The sequence below is a fragment of the Grampus griseus genome (genome assembly GCF_964374135.1).
Source record: "Grampus griseus genome assembly, chromosome: 20".
Classification (NCBI taxonomy): Eukaryota; Metazoa; Chordata; class Mammalia; order Artiodactyla; family Delphinidae; genus Grampus; species Grampus griseus.
The window spans coordinates 51126201-51151670 of NC_139014.1; the positions used below are offsets into that span (position 1 = coordinate 51126201).

Consider the following 25470-nt stretch of genomic DNA (forward strand, 5'->3'; position numbering starts at 1 on the left):
TAGTCTAGGCCTATGGAGGCTTGCGGAGGAGCGGCACCAAAGTGCCCACCCCCTCCCTGACCCTCAGGCCCCTCCCACACCTCCACTGTTCTTGGGACCCCTCACCAGTTAATCCACATTCCTCAGCCCAGTTCACCACATGCGACAGAACAGGGGAAAAGGGACCTTAGCTGAAATCCTGGCTTTCCCACCTATTCATCTGGTACATTAACTTCTTTGCACCTTGGTTCTCTCATCCAGACTTTGAACATCACTGAAAATGCCCTTGTCAAGGCTGCCAACGGCCTCTGCTGCCAAGTCCATGTTTACTTCTTTGACGTTCCCATAATTTACAGTCCTCTCAACTCTTAACGCCCCACCCCACCCTCAGTCTTCTATTCCCTGTTAATTCTTTCCAGAATTTATTTCTTCCTCAAATCTTATCTATTACTTATTTACTATTTACTTTATTTATTTACTTTACTATTTACTATTATCTATTACATTACTTTTTTTTGGTTCCCTCAAGAGAGAAAGTTCTTTCTCTGCCTTGTTCACCAAAATAACTCCAGGCTTAAAATAATGACTAGCACATGGAAGTTACTTGAGAATGGGTTCTAGTAAAACTAGAGTGAAAAACAAACAAAGAGAAAAAGACATGGTGTCTTGGGAACAGTGCTTCTAACCTAGGAGGGCAGTAAAGGGAAGTCCCGTGATGACAGCTATGCGGTAACTACTGTAGGCTAGAGCAGGAATAGGAGTCCAGAAGAGCTTCTGGCAGGGAAAAAAAGGGAGGCTTCACACAATAGAGAGTAAAGTTCAGATGCTAAATAACCTTGAGGACTGGAAGGCACGTTATTCTTTGGTCAATGAGAAAAGAAAGGCAATTAGAAACTCCAGGAAAAACAAAGTTATTTGAAGAAGTCTTGGACTCAATATTAATATGTGGCATAATTTAGAACCATCAGTGGAGTATAAGAAAAGGAGAAAATCCACTTGGTCTTGCTGCAAAGATCATTCTCATTTCAGTGGCCAGGGATCAAGAGAGCAGACCAATAGCATAGGAAGTATAATCTTAGCAAACTGTTTGGCCCTGAGGAAAATTGTATTTATTTAATGACAACTAATAACATATCCTGAATACTTATATGCCAAACAAGGTTTTAAGAGCTTTGCATATAATATCTAATCCTCACAACTCTCTAAGGTACATATTATCACCATCCCTATTTTACAGATGAGGAAGGTGATGCTTGACGTAGTAAATAAGTTTTCTGAGGTCATACAGCTAGTGGAAGAGCTGAACTCACACCCTGTGAGGCCTGTGAGACCCAGAGGTCCACTCCCCAGAGCTGGCCCTAGAAGCCTGGCCATTTGACCTTCAGGCCCCAATCCTTCTTGCCAAGAAGCATAGGATACCATGTGTGCACACATGTATGCACGCATGTACACACACACACACACACACTCCTGGGAGCCAGGATGCAAAGCCACAGAGTAACAGGGCTGGTCCAGGCTGGGAAGCCAGAGCAGGGCCTTACCTTCCTGCAGTCTTTGCAGAACACCGATGAGCTGCCCAGGAAGCCCAGCACCTCCCCACAGAGCAGACACTGGGAGAGGCCGTTCCCCATCACATTGCGCCTCATGGTCTCCAGCCGCTCCACCAGCCGCCTGCAGCACAGGACACAGAGTCAGATGGCATGTGCTTCCTGTCTCCAACCAGACCCCTGCCCAGGCGCGGCTGCCATGGGGCCCCAATACTATACCACTTCCTGGGGGTTGGTTCCCTCACCTGGGGTACTGTTCCCTGCCCCATCCCATCCCCTGGCTAACTCCTAATCATTCACTCACTCATCAACCGTTAACTGGGCACCTACAACATGCCAGACACTGGGAATATTGTAGCAAACAAGCCAGAGATGGACACGGTCCCTGTCCTTATGGAATTTATGTTCAAAAAAGGGAGAAAGTCCATAAACAAGCAAACTGACTTCAGAGGGGGGAGTGTTATGAAATAAGATAAGTGGGGCTGGGAGGGAGCAGGGCATGTTAGATGGTGATTAGTGAAGGCCTCTCTGAGGACATTTGAACTGAGAGGTAAAGGATAACAAGGACCAAACGTGTGAAGAGCTGGGGGCGCATCCCAGGCAGAGGGAACAGCAAGTACAAAGAGCAAGGCCCTGGCGCATTAGAATGGTAAGAAGGCCGGGGGGCTAGACTGCCTGGGATAAAGGAGGCTGGAGGGGTTAGGAGGGGCCAGGTTACACAGGGTTTGTAGGTTGGATTGGTTTTGGAAGTTTGGATTGATTTCTAAGACCAATGCGAGTCCACTGAAGAGTTTTAAGTAGAAGAGTGATCTGATCTAAGTGACATTTCTAAAAGCTCCCTCCAGCTATTGTGGGAAGCTGGGATTACAGGGGGAGTCCGGTGAGGAAGCCGGCAGCAGGCAGCGGGAGGGCTGGGGAAGGAGGACGGAGAGCAGGACGGGCTGTATTTCAGAGTCAGCATGGATGGATTTGGGGGAGGAGAGGTAAGAGAAAGACCCAGGATGGAGTAGAGCCTTTTGGCTTAAACACCTGGGTGGACAGAGAAGCTAGAGGGAGAAAGAGAAAGAGGTCCTCTTTGAACCCCACTGAGCCCAGGATGGGTGCCTTTCCTCGAGTCCCATGGCCCCCCAGCCCACCGTGACCCGTTTCATGACAACCTGTCATACGACACTGCCACCCTCACAACACGGCCACTTCTGCTTCTGTTTCGTTGGCCGCTGTGTCTCCAGTGCCCAGTGGATTCCCAGTGAAAATTCTTGAATGCATGGAAGACGGGGTGTGGGTACGTTATGTCCTGTAACTCTCACAACCGCCCAGTGCAGAGGATGCTGTTTCCCCCCCCACTTTAAAGGTGAGAAGATTGAGGCTCCGAGACGTGAAGTCACTTGCCAGCGTCGCACAGCTCCTCAGAGGTAGAGCCAGGGCCACACTCAGCCCACCCCAAGCCTCACGGCAACTCCACCCTCTCCCCTGGGGTGATCAGGCCCTGCCTGGGGGCCGACGGAGGGCGGACTGGGCGCCGAGGCTGCCTCTGCCCACCTGCCCTGCAGCTGGCACTCCTGACTTCCACAGGAATCGCCGTCCCTCTTCCAGGGACCTGCAGGTTTCCGGGAGCAAAGCCGAGTTCGGCCCTGGCCTGACCCACTTGTTTTTGGGGGACCCCCTCTCCGTACAGCCCTGTGACTCCCACTCATGGAAACACACAGGATGCACCTCCTCCCTCTGAGATGATTCACTGTCTCCTGGGCCATTCTTGCCCCAGCCAAACCCAGCGCTCACAGCCAGGGCCAGACGATGTGAGCGGCACAGGGAAGGCAAAGATGACAGCCCAGATGGATGGGGGCGGGGCGCAAATGCTTCCCACGGCTGCGGGGAGCCCACGGGGGACACCCCTCACCAGCTCCCAGCACGCCCTCCTGGGGGAGCCCGAGGGATGTGGTGCTGGCCCATCAGCCATCAGCACAGGCACCTCGGAGACCTGCAGAGCCTTGCAGGACCCTTGGGCTAGGCCTGAGAGAGGGAGGGGCCCCAGCCAGGTGTGGTGGGGAGAAAAGAGCAAAAGACAATTAGTCTGTCAGATACAAACCCTTTTTGTAATGAAATGGTAGTAACATGCCAGTATTACGGAGGCACAGACAACAAACTGTTTGGACAGCAGTGGTCTGTGCAGCGGTGCTTTCGCTTTCTAGAACTGTGCATTTCTATAGTGTCTGACTTTTTAAAAATGATCATCTATTTAATAGAAAAAAATAAATAGAAAAAGAACAAGGAGACCAGAATCAAATTAATTCCTGCCAGTGCCCTGCATTTATGTTTTCCTCCTCGTGCCTGCCTGTGTTTTTCAGATTGTCTAGGAAGTATGAATTGCTTTTGTAATTAAACAAAAAAAAAAGCCACAACAAAACTGAAGACTATGTAGGAGACGGCTCTGGATGCCGGAGGCCGGAAGAGCTTAGATTAAGCTGGAGAGCGGCTCCTGTTGGTCTTTGATGGGAGAACCCACAGTTCAGCCTCCACGTCAATCCCTCCCCCGGCTGAACCACAGCGACCCTCCTTTGTGCAGAGCTAAACAGACCTTAACGTGTTTGACGGCACTCATTCATCCTCCCCACAGCTTGGGGCCCACACATCAGCCGCTATCCCCATCTTACAGAGGGGTATACTGAGGCTTGGACAGGCTGGGTTAGGAATCTGCACGCCAGGGGCGTTCAGGCAGCGCTGACTCACTCCCAGTGAAGAGCTGGAACTAGGAGCCAGGGCGCCAGACGCCCAGCCCACTGATCTGGCACTAAATGCCCTGCTTCCCTGTCCACGGCCTCATTCCTGCCCCATCTTGGGAGCAGCCCTTACCCGACTCTCTGCTGTTCCAGGACGTCAAGCCGCTCGGCCCTCTGGATGACCTGCAGGATGGCCTCCACCTCGGCTGGGCTGAGGCACTGGCTCTTCCTCTGCTTCTCTGTCTGGTAGGTGTGCACAGACCAGCCCGTCTGCAGCCTTGAGAGAGAACAACACAGAAGTGCAACCCCAGTGCAAACTGGCATCCCCGCCACATCCACAAAGGTCCCCTGAGCACAGTCTGTGTGTCAGGGGCAAGGGGTTCAGACACCAGCCTCCAAACGCTGCCTCTGCCACCCGCCAGCTCCCGGCTCCCACAAGGATGGCAGCACCCCCTTAGCACCTCGGGGGGGGTTGCGGGGAGACAGGAGCATGGAATGCACAGAAGGCCACGGCCACAGCATGAGCGGTTTCAAGGGAACAGCATAGAAGATGACCAAGAGAAGAATGAACACCCGGATCTGAGTTGTACAAGAAAGTGAGATGGCGTTTACTATGGGACAGGAAAGACTGGTAATTAGGTTAAAAACAAGCGCTGAGGATAAAAGGATATTCACGCAGCATTCTGAAAACTAGAGGGATCCAGGGCAGGAGGTTACCCTGGAGGAGCGGGAGGGCCGGCCAGTGTGGCGAGGCGGGGCTGGGGCCCGGCCCAGAGCCCCAGGACTGAGGGGAAGAACTCTAGCCCTTTCTATTTTTCTGGCTGGTGAGAGTGGCAGCAGTGGACCGAGCCCCAACTCCCTGCCCTGGGGCCCAGCTTCTCCCAGACTTTCTGCGCCAGGTGGTGGGAACACAGAGACGGACAAGGTGGCAAGGTCACTGCCCTCCAGAACTACAATATTCTGGGGGAGACGGATGCCCGATCAGTTACAAAAATATTTATTTACTGAAAAATTCGGAGAGCCATTCATTCAATACCTATTTATTGAGGATCCACTGTGATGCCAGGCTCGCTAGGTGCTGGGACGAGCCACTGGGCAGGCCACGCGGGTGGTCGTGAGGAGGATGTACAAATAAGGGGAACTGACCCAGGCAGGGGAGCAGCTCTAGAAGGGCTCCCCTAGAGAAGCGGCAGCAGGCAAGAGATTGTGACACAGGATACAGGGCAGGAAGATGAGGGTGTGGATGCCTTCCTAGTGGTTCCCTGAAACGGATGGACACTGGTGGTCTCACGTCACCACCCAGTCCAGCTCTTGCATCCAAGCACTGCCGACACTGTATAAATTGGGAGAGCTAAAAAGCATGTCCTTTCTCTGTGAGTAGAGAGAAAGCCATCCCAGGCTGGTTAAGGTGAAGGACTCAGATTCTGAAGTCCAATGGGCGGTCTCATCTTATGGCTCTGTCCCTTCCCAGGTATGAGAACTTGGACAGCTGCTCATCCTTGATTTCCTGATCTGTCTCTTTAAGGGATGTCAGGAAGATGAAATAAGGAGGGAATATAAAGTGCTCTGTACATAGCAGATGCCCAGTTGCTGAATAAGTGGCAGTTAGCGATGATTTTTATAACGATCATGGGTGAGACCATTAGGAACAGCTTAACCAAAGAGGTAGCATTTGCACTGGGTTTTGCAGGATGAATAGGAGCTCCCCCAATGGAAGCAGGGAGCTGGCATTCAGGCAAAGGACACTGAACATGCAAAGGCACGAAGGCATAAAGTAATGTGCTGCATTGGAGAGGTCCAGACTTCTAGACTGCCTATTTCTCCAATTTAAAAAAATGCCTTGGTACAAACTACTATGGATCAAATAAATAAGCTACAAGGATATAGTGTACAGCACAGGGAATAGAGCCAATAATTTTTACAATAACTTCAAATGGAGTATAATCTATAAAATATTGAATCACTATGTTGTACACCTGAAACTAATATAATACTGTAAATCGACTATACTTCAATTTTAAAAAATACCTTGCCCTAGACTAATACTTTTTTAAGTGACCCTCACAGACCTGAGGAAAGCAAAGAATGGGAACGGGGCAGGACTGGTGGGGACAGGAAGGGAGGCCAGGCCTTGGAGTGGGCAGGGGTACACATTCACCTGTCCCTGGCTGCGGGAATCTGTAACACTCTCCTTTAAGGAGCCTGGCATTACAAGGCAGCACACCCCGGGGAGGAGATAAAAGCATTTACTCTTCTAAAAGGTGCTACGGGCTTCCCTAGTGGCGCAGTGGTTAAGAATCCGCCTGCCAATGCAGGGGACACGGGCTCGAGCCCTGGTCCGGGAAGATCCCACGAGCCGCGGAGCAACTAAGCACGTGCGCCACAATTACTGAGCCCGCGTACCGCAACTACTGAATCCCACGCACCTAGAGCCCGTCCTCCGCAACAAGAGAAGCCACTGCAATGAAAAGCCCGCACACCGCAACGAAGCATAGCCCCCGCTCGCCGCAACTAGAGAAAGCCCGCGTGCAGCATCGAAGACCCAATGCAGCCAAAAATAAATAAATAGATAAAAGGTGCTACAACAGTTTCTGGCTGCTGCTGAGCGCAAGACCAGGTCACAGAGAGCCAAAGGGAATGCCGGCGGGGTCACCAGGGGTCACACCGGGCCCTCCTACAAGAGCACAGCTCTCGCCAGCTCCTCACATCCAGCCACGGAGGACGCATCATCTCGCCTGGTGTCAGAGGAGAGAGGGAGAGAGGACGGTTTCACCCCTGGTCTCTCCCCCACAGGGGCCACATGGGGGCTAAAAGAGCCGAGCCATCCCAGTGAGTGAGACAAATTAACTGTGGTGCAAAGAGTCCTGCAAATCACGCAGGACTCCACTCTTCTTGGGCATTTCAGATTAATTTTTCTATCCTCTTTTGATGTTTCAGCTCTGTCCCCTGCAGGCTCACAATGTTTAATTGCAAATCTCTTGAACTTGGTTCCATTTGGGAAATGCTGGCTCCTGTACCCAGCACGACTTGACAGATGAAGAGGCACTCTTGGGCTTATTTGACCCCAGGGACCCCCAACTCCCTGGAGGGACAGGAAGAGACTGGAAGGCTGGAGAGGCATCTGGGAGCCCCTGGTCTCCAGCCACGGAGGGGGGCAGTGGGTGGAGATGGGCTGATCTAACTACAGCCGAGGGGTCACCAAGCTGAGAGATAACAGGAAAACTGGGGGCAAACCAGAACAAGAGAGACCCTGACACGAGCATGGCAGAGACCTGGGATGCTTCAAGGCTGGTTGTGTGTTTCAGCCCAGAGGGCAGCTCTTCATAAATTAGACAAGCCTTTGGTCTGTCAACTCAACTATGAAGTGGGCACCCAGAGATCAAAGGCTCCCCGCTGCCAGGGACTCAGGGACTGAAGGCTCAGTGATGGGGGATTTATACTCTTAACAGAGAAGGTAAAGGAAGTGGCCTGGCTCCCTGGAGCCTATTGTGATCGAAGGAACATAGGTGTGGGGTCAGATGGACCCAGGGGAGTCCCAGCCCTGCCACTGACAAGGTGGGTGACTTGGGTGAGGACCTCAGCCTCACTGTCCTCATCTGAGAAATGGGAATACATTCCATACGGCAGTTAAATGAGTGAATGGCTGTGAGGTGCCCAGCTCAGCGCCAGGAGTGTGGTGTGTATTAGACGGGCACTTGTCTCCAAACTGCTCTTTCTGGGGGCCTGGGATTGAATCTTGTCAAAGAAAGGAGAGGAACTAGGAGCGGGGAGGGAAGGCAGGGCCCGGCCAAGCCCTAGAGGTACTCACTTGGCTCGCAGGGCAAGCTGCCGATCATTGGGGCAAACCCACTGATCATTCCCGCTGCCGAAGATGGTGTCGGCCATGACTTGGAACACCCAGCCGGGGTGTGGAGTCACATCTGAGGGGAGAAGAGGGAAGAAGAAAGGGCACGTCATTGGCTGGGGTACAGACGGCAGACAGGGTCCCTCAGACACCCAAAACCGGTACTTCTAACCTATCCCTGTCCGTTGCCGGCCCCTGCCCCATCCCCACCCCGTCCCCGAGGATGTCTGGAATCTCACCAGCAGAATCACTCCTCCAGCTAAATGCTATTCCCTCAAAGCTCCTCTTTCAAAAGACTCGTGATTCTGGGAGGGGTAACTAGGTGGATCACGCAGCTAAGTGACAAGGTTGGACTTGACCGGCAGGATGTCAAAGGGACAGAATCGGAAGGAGAAAAGAGGCACACCTCAGCAGTTTTCAACGTAGCGGGCAAGCCCCAAGGGCGTTTGATCCCTGCACCCTCCAAGTACCACCGCTGCTTTGCTTCATGGGGACCACGATGAAAATGGCCCCCCTGGGAATCCTGCAGGGAGGAGACCCTGCTCCAGAGCTTGCTGGGGGCTTAACTTGTGCAGCCTAGCTTAGCTGGCTTTCTCCTTGCCACCAAGGATGTGTGCTGGTGGGGAGAGTAAGGAGGGGAAGAGAGAGGGATGAGTTTGAGGGAATCCCAGTCCCAGAGCAAAGACGAGGGGTAGTACTGAGTTATCCACACTCCTCTGGTCTAATCCCCTCCAGACCAGTGGTTCTCAAACACAGGACTCCTTTACACTCTTAAAAATCACTGAGGCTGGAAATTAGTCTGGCAGTTCCTTAAATGTTACACAGAGTTACCGTAAGACCCAGAAAGGACTCTGAAGTATAAACACAGGAGAACAGAAAACGTATGTCCACGTATGAAATTGTACATGAATATTCAGAGCAGCCATTATTCATAACAGCCAAAAAGTGGAAACAATTCAAATGTCCACTAACTGATGAACGGATAAAATGAGTACAATGGAATACTGTTTGGTCATAAAAGGGAATGGAGTGCTGACACAGGCTACACAACATGCATGAACCTTGAAAACACGCTAAGCGAAAGAAGCCGGTTACAAAAGACCACAGAGTGTATGGTTCTATTTCTATAAAATGTCCAGACTGGGCCGATCCAGAGACAGAAGGTAGATTAGTGGTTGCCAGGGGCTGGGGGTAGAGGGGAGGAAGGAATGGGAGTGACTGCTAACGGGCTCAGGGTTTCTTTTTTGGATGATGAAAATGTTCTGGAATTAGATAGTGGTGACGGTTGCATAACTTTGTGAATTCACTGAAACCACTGCACTGTATCCTTTAAATGTCTGAATTTTATGGTACGTGAACCACATCTCATTAAACTGTTATAAAAAACTCTTGAGAACTCCAAAGGATATGGGCCATATCTACTGATATTTACCATATTAGAAATTAACACTGAGAAAAAATTTTAATTGTCAATTCATCAAAAAATAATAAACCCATGAGATGCTCACATAGTTTATTGAAAAACTGTATTTTCAAAACAAAAACAGTTAGTGAGAATAATGGTATTGTTTTGCATTTTTACAAATCTATGTAATGTTTGGCTAAACAAAAGTCAGCTTCATATCTGACATTTCATTCAATCTTTTGTAATACGTAGATTTGTTAAAGTACGTGAAGGACATCCAGACTCTCACAGCTACATGCTATAGCTGGGAAAGGGTGGAGTATTTTAATAGCCTTCCCAGATAACTGTGGACATTCTTTCATACTGTACCCAAACTCAACAGATGGTAGTTTCTTAAAGATTAGTTCCAATGTGGCATTCATGCCAATGAACTTTTCACCTGTATATTTGTGAGAGAACTTGACCAAGTGTATTATTATTATTATTAAAATAGCTTTTACTTTGTGGACCCCCTGAAAGGCGTTGGGAACCCCCAGAGATCCCTGGACTGTAGTTTGAGAACTGTTGTTCTAGACCAATGTCACCTATTTCTGTGATGACCAGCAGGGGGAAGCGTGCAGACTGCAGCTAACTGACCCACTCAGGGACCAAGCCCACTACCTTGACCACAGTGGGCTCTCTGTTCCACTCAGCTGATCCAGGCACCCACTCCCCACTGTCAGCCACCTTGAGAGCAAGACCTGAGTTAACCCAGGCCAAAGAGTCGCATGTGGAGTCCCCATGGCCAGGCCCAGTGCTGGGAGGGCTGCTGGTGCCACCGTCACCAAAGGCCTCCCCACATTTAAAGACTTGACCTTCTCCCAAAGGAGACTCACATCCAGTCCAGGAAAAAGAAAAGGTGGGCTCAAAAATGACACGCTCATCAAACAACTTTAAACCAGTCCCATTTCAGCTACGATTTGGTTTTTTTTTTAGATTATGACTCTTTGCCTACGTGTCTTTTTTTTTTTTTTTACATCTTTATTGGAGTATAATTGCCTTACAATGGTGTGTTAGTTTCTGCTTTATAACAAAGTGAATCAGTTATACATATACATATGTTCCCATATCTCTTCCCTCTTGCGTCTCCCTCCCTCCCACCCTTCCTATCCCACCCCTCCAGGTGGTCACAAAGCACCGAGCTGATCTCCCTGTGCTATGCGGCTGCTTCCCACTAGCTACCTATTTTACGTTTGGTAGTGTATATATGTCCATGACACTCTCTCACTTTGTCACAACTTACCCTTCCCCCTCCCCATATCCTTAAGTCCATTCTCTAGTAGGTCTGTGTCTTTATTCCTTTCTTACCCCTAGGTTCTTCATGATGTTTTTTTTTCCCCCTTAAATTCCATATATATGTGTTAGCATACGGTATATGTCTTTCTCCTTCTGACATACTTCACTCTGTATGACAGACTCTAGGTCCATCCACCTCATTACAAATAGCTCAATTTCGTTTCTTTTTATGGCTGAGTAATATTCCATTGTATATATGTGCCACATCTTCTTTATCCATTCATCTGATGATGGACACTTAGGTTGTTTCCATCTCCTGGCTATTGTAAATAGGGCTGCAATGAACATTTTGGTACATGACTCTTTTTGAATTATGGTTTGCTCAGGGTATATGCCCAGTAGTGGGATTGCTGGGTCATATGGTAGTTCTATTTGTAGCTTTTTAAGGAACCTCCATACTGTTCTCCACAGTGGCTGTACCAATTCACATTCCCACCAACAGTGCAAGAGGGTTCCCTTTTCTCCACACCCTCTCCAGCATTTATTGTTTCTAGATTTTTTGATGATGGCCATTCTGACTGGTGTGAGATGATATCTCATTGTAGTTTTGATTTGCATTTCTCTAATGATTAGTGATGTTGAGCATCCTTTCATGTGTTTGTTGGCACTCTGTATATCTTCTTTGGAGAAATGTCTATTTAGGTCTTCTGCCCATTTTTGGATTGGGTTGTTTGTTTTTTTGTTATTGAGCTGCATGAGCTGCTTGTAAATTTTGGAGATGAAGCCTTTGTCAGTTGCTTCATTTGCAAATATTTTCTCCCATTCTGAGGGTTGTCTTTTGGTCTTGTTATGGTTTCCTTTGCTGTGTAAAAGCTTTGAAGTTTCATTAGGTCCCATTTGTTTTTATTTCCATTTCTCTAGGAGGTGGGTCAAAAAGGATCTTGCTGTGATTTATGTCATAGAGTGTTCTGCTTATGTTTTCCTCTAAGAGTTTGATAGTTTCTGGCCTTACATTTAGGTCTTTAATCCATTTTGAGCTTATTTTTGTGTATGGTGTTAGGGAGTGTTCTAATTTCATTCTTTTACATGTAGCTGTCCAGTTTTCCCAGCACCACTTATTGAGGAGGCTGTCTTTTCTCCATTGTACATTCCTGCCTCCTTTATCAAAGATAAGGTGACCATATGTGCGTGGGTTTATCTCTGGGCTTTCTATCCTGTTCCATTGATCTATATTTCTGTTTTTGTGCCAGTACCATACTGTCTTGATTACTGTAGCTTTGTAGTATAGTCTGAAGTCAGGGAGCCTGATTCCTCCAGCTCCGTTTTTCATTCTCAAGATTGCTTTGGCTGTTCGGGGTCTTTTGTGTTTCCATACAAATTGTGAAATTTTTTGTTCTAGTTCTGTGAAAAATGCCAGTGGTAGTCTGATAGGGATTGCATTGAATCTGTACATTGCTTTGGGTAGTAGAGTCATTTTCACAATGTTGATTCTTCCAATCCAAGAACATGGTATACCTCTCCATCTATTTGTATCATCTTTAATTTCTTTCATCAGTGTCTTATAATTTTCTGCATACAGGTCTTTTGTCTCCTTAGGTAGGTTTATTCCTAGATATTTTATTCTTTTTGTTGCAATGGTAAATGGGAGTGTTTTCTTGATTTCACTTTCAGATTTTTCATCATTAGTGTATAGGAATGCCAGAGATTTCTGTGCATTAATTTTGTATCCTGCTACTTTACCAAATTCATTGATTAGCTCTAGTAGTTTTCTGGTAGCATCTTTAGGATTCTCTACGTATAGTATCATGTCATCTGCAAACAGTGACAGCTTTACTTCTTCTTTTCTGATTTGGATTCCTTTCACTTCCTTTTCTTCTCTGATTGCTGTGGCTAAAATTTCCACAACTATGTTGAATAAGAGTGGTGAGAGTGGGCAACCTTGTCTTGTTCCTGATCTTAGCGGAAATGCTTTCAGTTTTTCACCATTGAGGATGATGTTGGCTGTGGGTTTGTCATATATGGCCTTTATTATGTTGAGGAAAGTTCCCTCTATGCCTACTTTCTGGAGGGTTTTTATCATAAATCAGTGTTGAATTTTGTCAAAAGCTTTCTCTGCATCTACTGAGATGATCATATGGTTTTTCTCCTTCAATTTGTTAATATGGTGTATCACATTGATTGATTTGCATATATTGAAGAATCCTTGCATTCCTGGGATAAACCCCACTTGATCATGGTGTATGATCCTTTTAATGTGCTGTTGGATTTTGTTGAGGATTTTTGCATCTATGTTCATCAGTGATACTGGCCTGTAGTTTTCTTTCTTTGTGACATCCTTGTCTGATTTTGGTATCAGGGTGATGGTGGCCTCGTAGAATGAGTTTGGGAGTGTTCCTCCCTCTGCTATATTTTGGAAGAGTTTGAGAAGGATAGGTGTTAGCTCTTCTCTAAATGTTTGCTAGAATTCGTCTGTGAAGCCATCTGGTCTTGGGCTTTTGTTTGTTGGAAGATTTTTAATCACAGTTTCAATTTCAGTGCTTGTGATTGGTCTGTTCATATTTTCTAATTCTTCCTGATTCAGTCTTGGCAGGTTGTGCATTTCTAAGAAGTTGTCCATTTCTTCCAGGTTGTCCATTTTATTGGCATAGAGTTGCTTGTAGTAATCTCTCATGATTGTTTTGTTGTTTTTTTAAATAAGTTCTGCTATCTTGTGAATAGCGCAGTCACACTGCTGCATGGGTGTGAAAAGCGTTACTCTGTTCCAAGTAAACATTTAAAACACACTCATCTCAGTAACCCTGTTTCCTTATTATTTTAAAAAATATTCTGGGAGCTTCAAGAAATGGAAGTGATGGGATGTCCCTAACAGGGACAGGCTGTGCCCAGGGTTAACTAGGTGTCCATCACCTCATAGGCACTGCCATTCCTGCCGTGGCCTGCAGGGGGCACCGTGTCTGGGCCACTGCTCCCAGCACTAGAAGGCCCTGAGCCTTCCTGCCCACCCTGCTGTAGCTGGGTGCAGTGAGTATGCAGGTGGCCCCTCTGCTCTGCCAGGCACCCTCACAAAAGCAGGGATGCACCAGTGGTGACCCAGAGGGAGGGGCAAGCCGGGGAATCTCAGGGTGGGAATTCCATCATCTGCAGAAGCTTCTGAACCAAAAGGGAGTGGACCTGAGCCAGGGGAGGAGGTGGGAAGAAAGAAGGGACCCTGTGCTCTCATGCTCGAACCTTCACCTCCTTTACAGCGGGACAGGTAGGGACGTCCAGGAGACAGCAGCAAACACAGGTGGAGAGGCAGCAGCTCCTCACTGCCCCAAACACATTGCCCCCAAATGAACCTCTAAAGAATGAACTTCTTTTGTCCCCTTTGGGTCACTTCTTTTTTATTATTTTTTTGATGTGGACCATTTTAAAAGTCTTTATTGAATTTGTTACAATATTGCTTCTGTTTTATGTCTTGGTTTTTGGCCGCAAGGTATGTGGGATTTTAGCTCCCCGACCAGGTTCAAACCCATATGCCCTGCATTGGAAAGCGAAGTCTTAAACACTGGACCTCCAGGGAAGTCCCTGGGTCACTTTTTAGGGGGCCAGAGTTTTGGGATCACTGACAAGAGAACTAACATTTATCTGTCCTCTGACCCATCTGAGGTCTATTCCTTTTCTTTGGGTTTTTTTTTTTTTTTTTTTTTTTTGGTGGTACGTGGGCCTCTCACTGCTGTGGCCTCTCCCGTCGCGGAGCACAGGCTCCGGGCGCGCAGGCTCAGCGGCCATGACTCACGGGCCCAGCCGCTCCGCAGCATGTGGGATCTTCCCGGACCGGGGCACGAACCCACGTCCCCTGCATCGGCAGGTGGACTCTCAACCACTGCACCACCAGGGAAGCCCTGCTTTGTTTAACTTGAGCCAAAATGACTCTGCAACCACCCACAGGCTCTGTTCTGTTCTTCCTCAATCTAATTATTTTTTGTTGGCCAGAAGACAGAAGAATGAGGATGAGAGACTGAGAAAAGGTCACACCTATGCAGGTCTGCTAACCCTTAACCAATACTACTTCTTCTGCACCGGGCCACCTTGTGCTGTAAGTATGAAGGGAAAGGTTTCGTGGCAGTGAGGATGACTCAACTGGGAGAGAAAAGACCTGGAGAGTCTGGCTTTTATGCAAACTTACTGGAAGACCAGGAACAATCAGTTATTTTCCCTGGGCCTCAGTTTCCCCATCAGTACCCGACTGAGCTGAGACAGACAGGCTGGAGGGATTGCCCTGGGCAATTCCAACAGATTCCCACCCGCTGAGTTGCAGGAGGGATGCAGGGATAGCAGGCGGGGGACTGGAGAAGGATCCTGGGGTGGGAGGTTGGTCGCTGCTCCAACCTGGTGGGGGGATCTGAGTCCCCACCCCAGCCTGGTCCCCGGGGCAGGGAGGAGGAGGCATCCTGGGTCCCCCACCCTTCTCGCTTCCGGAGCTTTGAGGAAGATGAGCCCACGGAGCCCAACACCTCAGAGAGGTGCAGGGAGATGAGAGAGACGTCCCCTGCCGGGGCCTGGGGCCTTGGGCCCTGGTGGCAGGGTCTTCGACGACGGTAAGCTCGCGGCTGAGCATGTCCACAGCCGTGGCTCCGAGCAAGAACTCACGCCTCGTCCAGGGACTGAGGGGCCTGCCCCGGGCTGTGGCTGGCACCTCGGAAGGCACAGCTGTCCCTCGCCCACGCGGAGCGATCTCGGGACAGGTGGGGGGAGGGGAAGGGCAGCTTGGGGAAACATGTCTTAGGAAACCGCCGACAGAGTCAGCTTAGGTTCCCCAAACCTCTGCAGTCTGAGCTGGCTGCCAGCTCCTCGGCCGCCAGCCGGCCCCTGTCCCCGGCTTCCCGCACCCCCTCTTCTGCCAAGCTGTGTGCTCACAACCACCCAACACACCTCCTGGGCTCTGCTCCGCCTCTGGCCGGGGCCTCGAGGAGGAGCAGGGCAGGAGGTGCCCTTCCCAAGGTCCAGGCCCTCTTAAGAGCTGGGTCCTTCAGACTTCCAAAGGGCAGTGCCTGTGAACTGAATACGGACCGCACCCTTGTACTGACACACTTCGATCTGTCCTGGACAAAAATCAGATGATGAGGTGACTTCCCTGGTGGCACAGTGGGTAAGACTCTGCACTCCCAATGCAGGGGGCCCGGGTTCAATCCCTGGTCAGGGAACTAGATCCCACATGCATGCTGCAACTAAGAGTTCGCATGCCACAACAGAGGAGCTGGCAAGCCGCAACTAAGACCCGGAGCGACCAAATAAAGAAAGAAATTTAAAAAAAAAGAATGGGATTTTTGCATAAGAGAAGTATAGATCCAACTTGGAAAAAAAAATCAAATGATGAGGGACCAAAACAGGGGCTTAAAGAAGGTAAGTAAAAAGCAGGAAGGCGAACCCACACATTCACAAGTGGAAATGGCCCAGAGCCTGGAGGGGAGCAGAGGCAGCAGGGTCTGCAGGCAGAGGGCTGCATGGGGGCTCTGGCCTTGCTCTAAACGAGGAGAGGAGCGGCACCTGGGGCCCGGCCTGTCTCGGAGGTCCTTCCAGCTGTGAGGGAAGAGGCTGATGGGTGTGTGTGTGTGTGTGTGTGTGTGCACGTGTTCGTGGGCTCCCTGGGGGGCCTGCATCCTCTCTCCATCCCTGCACAGGGCCGGCTACAAAGTAGGTGTTTAGTGAATAAACTGCAGTGGAGCTGATTTCCTCAGACAAATGGCCTTTCCCAGACAAGCAGGAACTCAGACAACAAGCCAGACATGCTCGGAGCAGGGCTGGGCTCTCACTATGCCCTGTGGCGTGGTCACTCCCAGGCAGTCTGCTCCTCAGGATTCCCCACGTGGTAGTGAGCACCCAGGTGCTCTGTCTGAGCCACCTCCCTGCAGAGGGGCCCACCAGGGCCTCCGGGTGCCGCCTGCACCCCGCTGGGTGAGACAAGCTGAGCAGCACCCTCCCCAGCGCTTCTAAACCCTGCAGCACAAGGGCTCAGGGGACCCGTGGGGGGCCAGAATCACAACTTGCCTGGTGCTGGTTTCCTGAGAAGATTCCTAGGGGGTAGAGGTTTGTGAGCCCCAGGAAACTTCCAAGGCAGATCTATGAAAACGAACCTTCTTACAGGGAGATCAACTCTCCGCTCCTTAAAGCCAAAAGCGTGTCACCATGGCATTAGCTGCTGCAGGCAAATGACGGAGTCACAGCCGACTCCACTGGGCAAGTCAAAATGCAAGCTCCCGTGGGCTCTCCCGGGCACGGCCGAACATGCACCCTAAACGCACTCAGCACCCACCCCCAGATGAAGACTCACCGTCTTCGTGGAAGATCTTCCCATGGTTTCCTAGGTGTCTGTACACAGATTTTGAATAAAATTGGGTTCTTACTACACACGCTGTTTGCCCTGCTTCCTTATCATACCGCACTTTCTCACCTTATTAAAAGTCCTCAAAAACATGATTCTTAATTGCAACTTCGTATCCTGGATATATTTCATCATTTGCCTCCTGGGGGAGGCACACAGATTGTTTCCAATTTTATTCTATTATCTTCAGCCCTACAATGGATATCCCGGGAGATAAATCTTTGTGCCCACTTCTGATTATTTCCTTAGGATAAATTCCCCAAAGGGAAAGGAAGTGTATTTTTTTTTGAACTGCACCTCCAAAGAGCATCTAGAATCATTCACTACAAAAAGTTCTGCTGCAGGCAGCTGTGTCCCGTCCGCCTCATGTGGACTTTTGTATTTTCAAACTCAGAACTCAGAGATGGAAGAATCTGTCTGTAAATCTCCAACAAGTTGCTTTTAATAATGTGTACAGTCCTAATCACTAAAAAAAAAAAAAAAAAAGAAGACCTCTTCTCTGCAAACATTCAAGTCTACTTAAAAGAAGGCTTCTCCCTCTTAATGGACTTCGTGGGCTTACAATCCGGTGAAGCCACACCGGCCTGAGAGCCCGGTGAGCCGGTGGTCAGGTAACACCTCGCCAGCCGAGTTCTCTCTACAGAGGGCTGGGGTCTCCACCTCCGCACAGGCCCTCAGAGAAGACGAAATGAAAACACGAGCCTGTAAACTCCAAAGAACAGCTCACATCATTACTAACCCAGGAAAACACTGCCGTTTGACCCAACCTTCCAAATCTTACAGTCTCTTGAACACAGCCTGGAAAACGTTCCCAGCCTGCAGCTGTCTCTGAGATGTACCAGATTCTGAAAAAGATACCGGAGGGCAAAACAACCTGCCCCTCGAGAGGATCACACCTACCCACGGAGGCTCTGCCCTGCCTACAGGACCACGGGGACAAAGGCAACTACCAAGCAAGGACAGCTCCTCATCGCCCGCACCCGCTCCTGGTGGGGTTCTCTTTTCACCTTCAGACCCTGGTGTTTTCACCTCCTTGATTTTATTTCAGGGAAACTTTCACTGGTACATACAACTGAGCCATGTCTGACGCCCCAGGCTGGGATGTGAATGGAAGAGCGTTCATGGAGCGTAGGGTCTGACCTTGTGGGAAGAGCAGAGATGATACAGGGAGGACAGCAAGAAAGAGGCAGGGGGGATGGAAGGGCTGAAAGGAGCCGCAGGGTCTAGGAGGGGACACCACGTGCAAAGGCAAACACAAATCACCAACAAGTGCAGGACGCCGGGTCCAAACAGCCACTGAGAGAGAACAAAAGTGCATCTTTCCACACAGGTGCAGGTGGGTCTTCTGGGAGTGGCTGAACCAGGATGAAGGAGACATGAGGCCCAGGCAAGAGCAGCAGCCATCCCACAGACTCAGAAGCAATAAAGAAATGTCATAAGCCACCCAGTTAGGGAATGGATGTTACGTGGCATTACCATGGCAATAGATAACTGATACAAATGGCATTTGGTAGACAAAATCCCAACCCTGGTCTCAATATCCTGCTGCGTCCAACCTCCCAGAGCTGTTTAGAGTTTGATCTGCAAACTGTGAGCAGTGGAAAAGCCAAAAGGCCAGATGAGGGAGGCAAAACAGGAGGCACAAGAAGCAAGTAAAACCCATTCTGCTCCCCACCCACATGCCAGAGGATAAGCTCAGAGGAGAGGGGTCTGGGGGAGGGCCCGGGAGCCATTTTGGGTGGCCTGTACAGGGCCGGAAAAGGGGTGTCCTCCCAGTGCCAAATCTGAGCCGATGCCTGGAGAGTCACACAGGAAAGGAGCTGGAGCCTGCATCAGCCTCTGGAAAGAACACTGTGATCCTTTAGTCATGCCTGCCCCGAGTGTGGGAGGGGATGGTGGCTGCCCATTCACTGCTGCTGCTGGGTTTGCTATTTGGACAACCAACTGTGCCTGGGCAGGGGTGGCGGGGTGGGGGGTGGTCAGGGGGAGGAAAAGAGGGGCTAAAGGAGGGAGAAAAAGCAGGGACGAATATAAAAGCATACTGGCCACCCAGCCCGTGCTTCCCGAGGCCTCAAAGACACCGTCTAAGAGCCTGCAGTTCTACACCCAGGGTATTAATATTCCAGGGAACCCTTAGCAACAGGCCCTGACATCTGCTCCGTTACTATGATTCGGGAAACATGATAATAGCAGCAAGATACGGTGAGTGGAGACATCAATGTTTCCTCCACCTGTCACAGTGCACTCGGAGGATGAAAGATTCAGACAGGAAGCATCGAAGGCCTGTCTGAAATCCGAGGGAACCTCTCTTGGGCTAATTATGCACGAAGCAAGGCTGGAGAGGATTCAGGAGATGAGACAGGAGTCCCGGGGAAGCTACTGCCTGACAAACGTCCCTAGGAGTCACCCTATCAGCGGGCACCGTGCCAGATGTGCTTCCTTGGGTGACTTCTCTCCCCCTCCCCATTCGATTCTCCCCCTATCTTTGCCCAGACTTTGGCAAAAACTTCCCACTTGGCCTTTGGACCTCCTGAGGCTCACCTCACCCCCTTCACTTGTAGCCAGAGAGATCACCCTTAAAGTGTAGGTCAGACCATGCCATTCCCTTGCTCTAAACCTTCGATGGCTCCTCAGTGCCGAAGGGAAAAACCCAAGCTGCGCGAAGGCCGTCCATGATCTGGCCCAAACCATCCTTCCGGTCTCACCTGCCACCACATCCCTCCGCAGGGTCTCCACTCTCATCGCTGGGAGCCTGGATGTGTTCCGGCTGCTCGGCTCTGTTTCTGGAAGTTCTCCCGTGACCCGCCTTCCCTGTACACTGTCTACCTGCAGAGGCCCAGCACCGACCCTCTGGGGATTCTCCTCCCCACCGAACCCCAACTCGGAATGGACCCCCTTTGTCTCCCCTCAGCATTTCACTCCACTCTGTGTCCCAGAGCGGGTGGGTCTTTATTTCTGTTAACCCCACGAAGAAGGCAGCTCTCAGGACACAGGATGCAGGTCCCCCTTTACAGAAGGAACACTGACCTTCGAGAGTTTACCACAGCCCATGGAATAAAGCCCAGCCTCCCTAGACTAGAATTAAAGGCTGGGCACTGTGACCTCCCCCCGCCCCTTAACCTTCCTCCCAGCCACACGCAGGCCCCTGCACTGAGCAGGTCTCACCCATCCTGCCTCAGGCCCACTCTGCAAAGCAGTTTATACCAGCTAAAACTGTGGGAAGGGACTTCCCTGGTGGTCCAGTGGGCAAGGCTCCACACTCCCAATGCAGGGGGCCCGGGTTCGATCCCTGCTCAGGGAATTAAGATCCCGCCTGCATGCCGCAACTAGATCCTGCGTGCGGCAACTAAGACCCGACACAGCCAAATAAATAAATACATATTAAAAAAAAAAAAAAGCTGGAAATCCCCAAAGGGCTCTAACTCTTGAATGGTCAACAGTAGCCCATCTGGTACAATGTCACAGTCAATGTTAAAAATGACAAATGATCTGGAAAAGGGTTTACACAAGAGTAAGTGCAAGACGTGTAGACCACATCATAGACACACAATATAACAGTCATGGGCCCACAAGGAAAATGCAGAGTTCGTGTGTCAGAGAGCAGGGTTTGGGCTTACAGGTGAATTTACTTCTGGAGCATTTTTCTAAGGGTGACTTAGGAAGAGTCAGACAAGTGAGGGCACCCTACCTGTCCTCATGGCCCACTCAGGTTCCTCCTCTCGGGTGGGGCTCTCTAAGACCCCTCAGCCCTAGCTCAGATTCCTGCAGCCTTTCCTGTCTGTGCTCTGCAAAAAGCAGTCCATCCTAGACGCCCCAGGGCACATCCCCACTGAGGCACAGGGCCGAGTGGGCTGCTGGCCTCAGAAAGACAAGTGGCACTGCTTTTGTCTTCGTTGCCCTCATTCATTCATTCAACAAACAAGCTCTGAGTGTTGACTCTGCACCAGGCACGTGCCACACCTCGGCCGACTGCAGGGCGAGCCGGGACAGCTCCCTGTACCCCCTAGAAGGCCCCACAAGGTGCACAGCTAGGAGCCCCACATACCGCTGCAGGGGTCTTCTCCCCGGGGAAGTAAATCCTCACCCCAAATGCCCACTCCAGTGGACCCAAATCCCTGCCCGTCTCTTTGTCTCCCTGAAACTGTCTTCTCACTTCCAGGCTGCAACAGTACTTGCAGCCTCCAACCGAAGTGAGATGCAAAGCATCCCACTTCTTACCCCTCTCACTTCAGGTGCCAGCCCTCCGATTTTAACAGCCGCAAGCTCTGCCTACGTGTGCCCAGAGGCACAGCTCACTTCTGTCATTTCTAAAAGGCCTGAAACAGAGCAGGTGGGGGTCCCAGATCAAGACGATCACAGAGTTGACGGCGGCCAGCTCCGGGGCAACCAGACTCCTCAGGCAGGACTCACCCTTGAACACACGGGAAGGAGGGAAGTCTCGTAGGCTGGCTGCCGCGCCCAAAGCAGTGCTCCAGTCCCCGCTGGACCACGTGGTATTAGTCTCCGACAGCCGCTGCAACCAGGTGCCACGAGCTGGGAGGCTTACAACAGTCTTAGAGTCTGGAAGTCCAAAACCGAGATGTGGGCAAAGCCAAGCTCTCTCTGCAGGATCCAGAGAAGAATCTGTCTAGAGAAGCACCTCCCTTAGCTTCTGCTGTCTGCTGGCAATGCTGGGTGCTCCTTGGCTCATGGCTGCTTTGCGCCAGTCTCTGTCTTCATCTTCACATGGCATTCTTCCCTCTGTGTCTCCACGTGGCCGTCTCCCTGTGTTTCTATCATGTTGGATTAAGACCAAAGGAGATTCCGATATGACCTCATCTTAACTAATTACATCGGCAATGCCCCCATTTCCAAATAAGGTCACATTCTGAGGTTCTGGGCATTAGGACTTCAACATGTCCCCCTTCAACATGTCCCCTACACATAGGTGTTTAAGCTGGTCTAAAATGCCCCCTGGAGTTCCTGGGGTCCTCAGGACCAGGAGAGGGGTTTACATCTAAAACAGGGAGTTGTCATGGTTGATGCAAAAAGTGGATTCAGGAAAACAATCTCCTTTGGTCATTGCTTGTCTTGGGAGTTCTTAACAAGGGAGCCATGAACTTGGATGGGAACAAACTGTATCTTCATTTTCATTAACCTATAACTGAAATCACCTATTTCCTTTCATTATAAATATAGGCGACACACCACAGTCATTCTAAAAGTACCTGTGTCTTAGTCATTGGTGGAATCACAGATATTTTCATACCACAATACTGACCTGCAGACACCTCGAAATATTATTCATGCTCACCACTACTTTAAAATTACAATAGTTATTAGACCTACTGCAAGGCTGTTTACTTAATGATTCAAAAAAGAAGCACAGGGACTTCCCTGGTGGTCCAGCGGGTAAGACTACACGCTCCCAATCAGGGGGCCTGGGTTCAATCCCTGGTCAGGGAACTAGATCCCACATGCATGCTGCAACTAAGAGTCCGCATGCCACAACTCAGAAGTCCGCAATGCCGCAACTATGAGCCTGCATGTTGCCACTAAAGGATCCCGCATGCCGCAACTAAGACCTGGTGCAGCCAAAATAAATAAAATAAAATGAAAGAAAAGAAGTACATAGGTTACTGTATCAAAAGCTTGTTTTTTTAAAAAAAATTCTGATAATGATAAGTCAATATAATTGGCATTCTCTGTAATCCTGTTTGTGCATTTAGAGCCATTATTCTGAGAAACATTTCATAGCATTCATCAGACTGTCAAAAAAGAAGTCTATGGCGGGCTTCCCTGGTGGCGCAATGGTTAAGAATCCGCCTACCAATTCAGGGAACACGGGTTTGAGCCCTGGTCCAGGAAGATCCCACATGCCGTGCAGCAACAAAGCCCATGCGCCACAACTACTGAGCCCATGTGTCATAACTACTGAAGCCTGCCCGCCTAGAGCCCCGTGCTCCGCAACAAGAGGAGCCACCGCGATGAGAAGCCCACACACCGCAACGATGAGTAGCCCCCGCTCGCTGCAACTAGAGAAAGCCCGAGTGCAGCAACGAAGACCCAATGCAGCCAAAGATAAATAAATATTTTTTTAAAAAATAAAAAAAAAAGAAGTCGATGGCACAAAAAATAAAGAACAGGAGATGGAATTGAAACTCAGCTCATAGGTTACCAGAATAAAATCGAGCCTTCAGGGTGAGCAGGTGTCCGTGGCTCGGGGGACTCTGCTCAGAAAATGCCCAAGTCGTCCATCCCAGGGGCTGCCAGGCACCTGGCTTGGGGTGCACACCGAGGGGTGTGAAGGCTATCTGTCTTTTCACGCAGAAATATAAGCCTGTTTCCATCTTAGCAATTTGTGTGGAAAGTCCCAAGCAGACAGAGTTTTTGCAAAGGAAATCTGATTTCAGCTCACACCTGACAGCTGCTTATTGGAGGAGCCCAAGAGAAACCTCTCCATGAAGCAGAGAAGCCTCTGGAAGGAAAAGAGGCCCACCCCTTCTCACCCAAGCCTCAGGTGTGACGACAGGGTAGTCCTCTGTGTGCTCAGGTCCCGGGAGCAGCGGCCTCTGACAGCCCTGCCCGGATACCAGCTCTAGGCGGCTCTTCTCAGGCTCTGCTAGGTCCTTCAGCCCACTTCTTCCGCCTACTTCCCCGGAGCCGGGGCGGGGACCCTGGCCCTGGCTGTTTGCATAAAGCCAGGAGGCAAGGCAACCCCTGCTGACCTCGCTGCTATCTGTGGCCAGCTGTCCTCTCTCGTTCATGGAAACAAAAACAGGCGGTTCCCTGTTCCAGCTCCAAGGTTAAGTACGTGCTGCCCAGGTGCCAGCTGTCAACTTCTCTGCACACGCCCTGTTCCTCTGGCAGAGGTGAAGACCCCAAAGAACTGGGGGTGTCCATCACGAACGACCACGGTGAGGACTGCCAAAGACTCAAGCCAGGCGGAGGGCCATCTGAGAGTGAGAGCGGGGACCACCCCCAGAATGTGGCTTGGTACAGAGAAGGTGAGTGGGGAAGAGGCCAAACAGGACCACCGGCATTTTGCAGGTAGTTTTGGAGGCTTGTAGAAGGAGGCCGCAAATCAAAATTCGCTGCACATGCTCAGCCTGGCCCTGAGCTGCCTAACTGGGAAGGGAAGGCAGCCGACTTTACAGGGTACTGCCTACCTGCCAGGTGCTGGCCACAGGCTGACCGAGTGAAACTCATCACAACCCCAAGGGGATGGCATGCCGTCATCCCCTTCCAGAGAAGAGGCTCGAGACCTGATGCTCGAGAGGTGCAGCCACTCGCTCAAGGCCACGCAGCTGGCTCCTGGTACTTTCTGTCACCCTCTCTGCCCCCAAGGAGCCCTGGCTGCAGCGTGTGGCACCTCATGAAAGCAATAAGCCAGGGCGCATTCTCCAAGCCTCTCCCATGCTCCCAGCACTCAGGAATGTGCCAGGAATTCACAGAAACCGAGACCTGCAGGAACTAGACGAAGAGGAGTTCTGAGAAGGCTCAGAGTTACCTGGGCTGGAGCAGAGCTGGAGGTACCGCAGAGGATGCAGGCTGGCGTGGGTTTCCCAGAGCAGGCAGCCAGTGGCTGGGATTAGAGGTGCGAGGCCTGGGAGATGGGCAGCAGGTGCTCAAGCGCTGCTGTGCCCCACCTATGCCCACAGGGCAGAGCGGCTTGAAGCCACAGGTCTCTGACAGCCCCTTGTTCCCCACCATTCCCACTGCCTGACCCAGGAGCTCACGCAGAGCTCAGTCACCCTATGATCCTAAGTGGTTCCCCTGCAACCTAGCTACCCCCCAACCCCGACCCAGCCTTCCCCACCACCAGAGGGGCCCTGCAAAGGCCCGGCTCTGCTCAGACACTTCCAAATCAAGCCCAATGTCCTCACGTGGGAGTGCACAGCCATCCACAGGCTCTACGCCACCTTGCCAAATTTATCTCCAGACCAACAGAAACACTTGGCATCATATCCTGTAACTAAGCCCAGGCCTCCTCCAGGCAGCCCCCCTGCTGCTCCCCAGTCCACACCCATTGCCCCAGCCTGAAGCAATGACTCCCTCCTCGGCATCTCCACGAACACTTTTTACCTCTTCCCAGCACTTCCCAGTTCTGGGTGGTTTACAAAAGCGTCTGACCTCACCTTCGGGACCAAACACTCCCTGAGAGCAGGACGCACCTCGTGCCCAGACGACACTCAAAACACGTGCACCAGAATAGAACTGAGAGTCCAGAACTAAACCCATACATCTGTGATCAACTGAGTTTTCAACAAGAGTGTCAAGACCACTCAGGGAAGAAAGAAGAGTCTTTTCCACAAACGGTGCTATGAAAACTGGGCAACCACATGCAAGAGAATGAACTT

The 25470-nt window shown here is 50.5% G+C and overlaps 1 protein-coding gene across 2 annotated transcripts in view; it reads right to left on the bottom strand.

Moving 5' to 3' along the window:
- Positions 1-25470, bottom strand: part of RPH3AL (rabphilin 3A like (without C2 domains)) — a 118892-nt gene that overhangs the window by 81535 nt on the left and 11887 nt on the right. For both annotated transcript variants that reach the window (XM_082678340.1, XM_082678339.1), the window contains exons 2-4: positions 8052-8163; positions 4377-4520; positions 1521-1650 (exon numbers count right to left, since the gene is read on the bottom strand). In XM_082678340.1, coding sequence (XP_082534466.1) covers positions 1521-1650; positions 4377-4520; positions 8052-8128 — 351 coding nt within the window. In that variant the 5' untranslated portion in view covers positions 8129-8163. The remainder of the gene's footprint in view (positions 1-1520; positions 1651-4376; positions 4521-8051; positions 8164-25470) is intronic.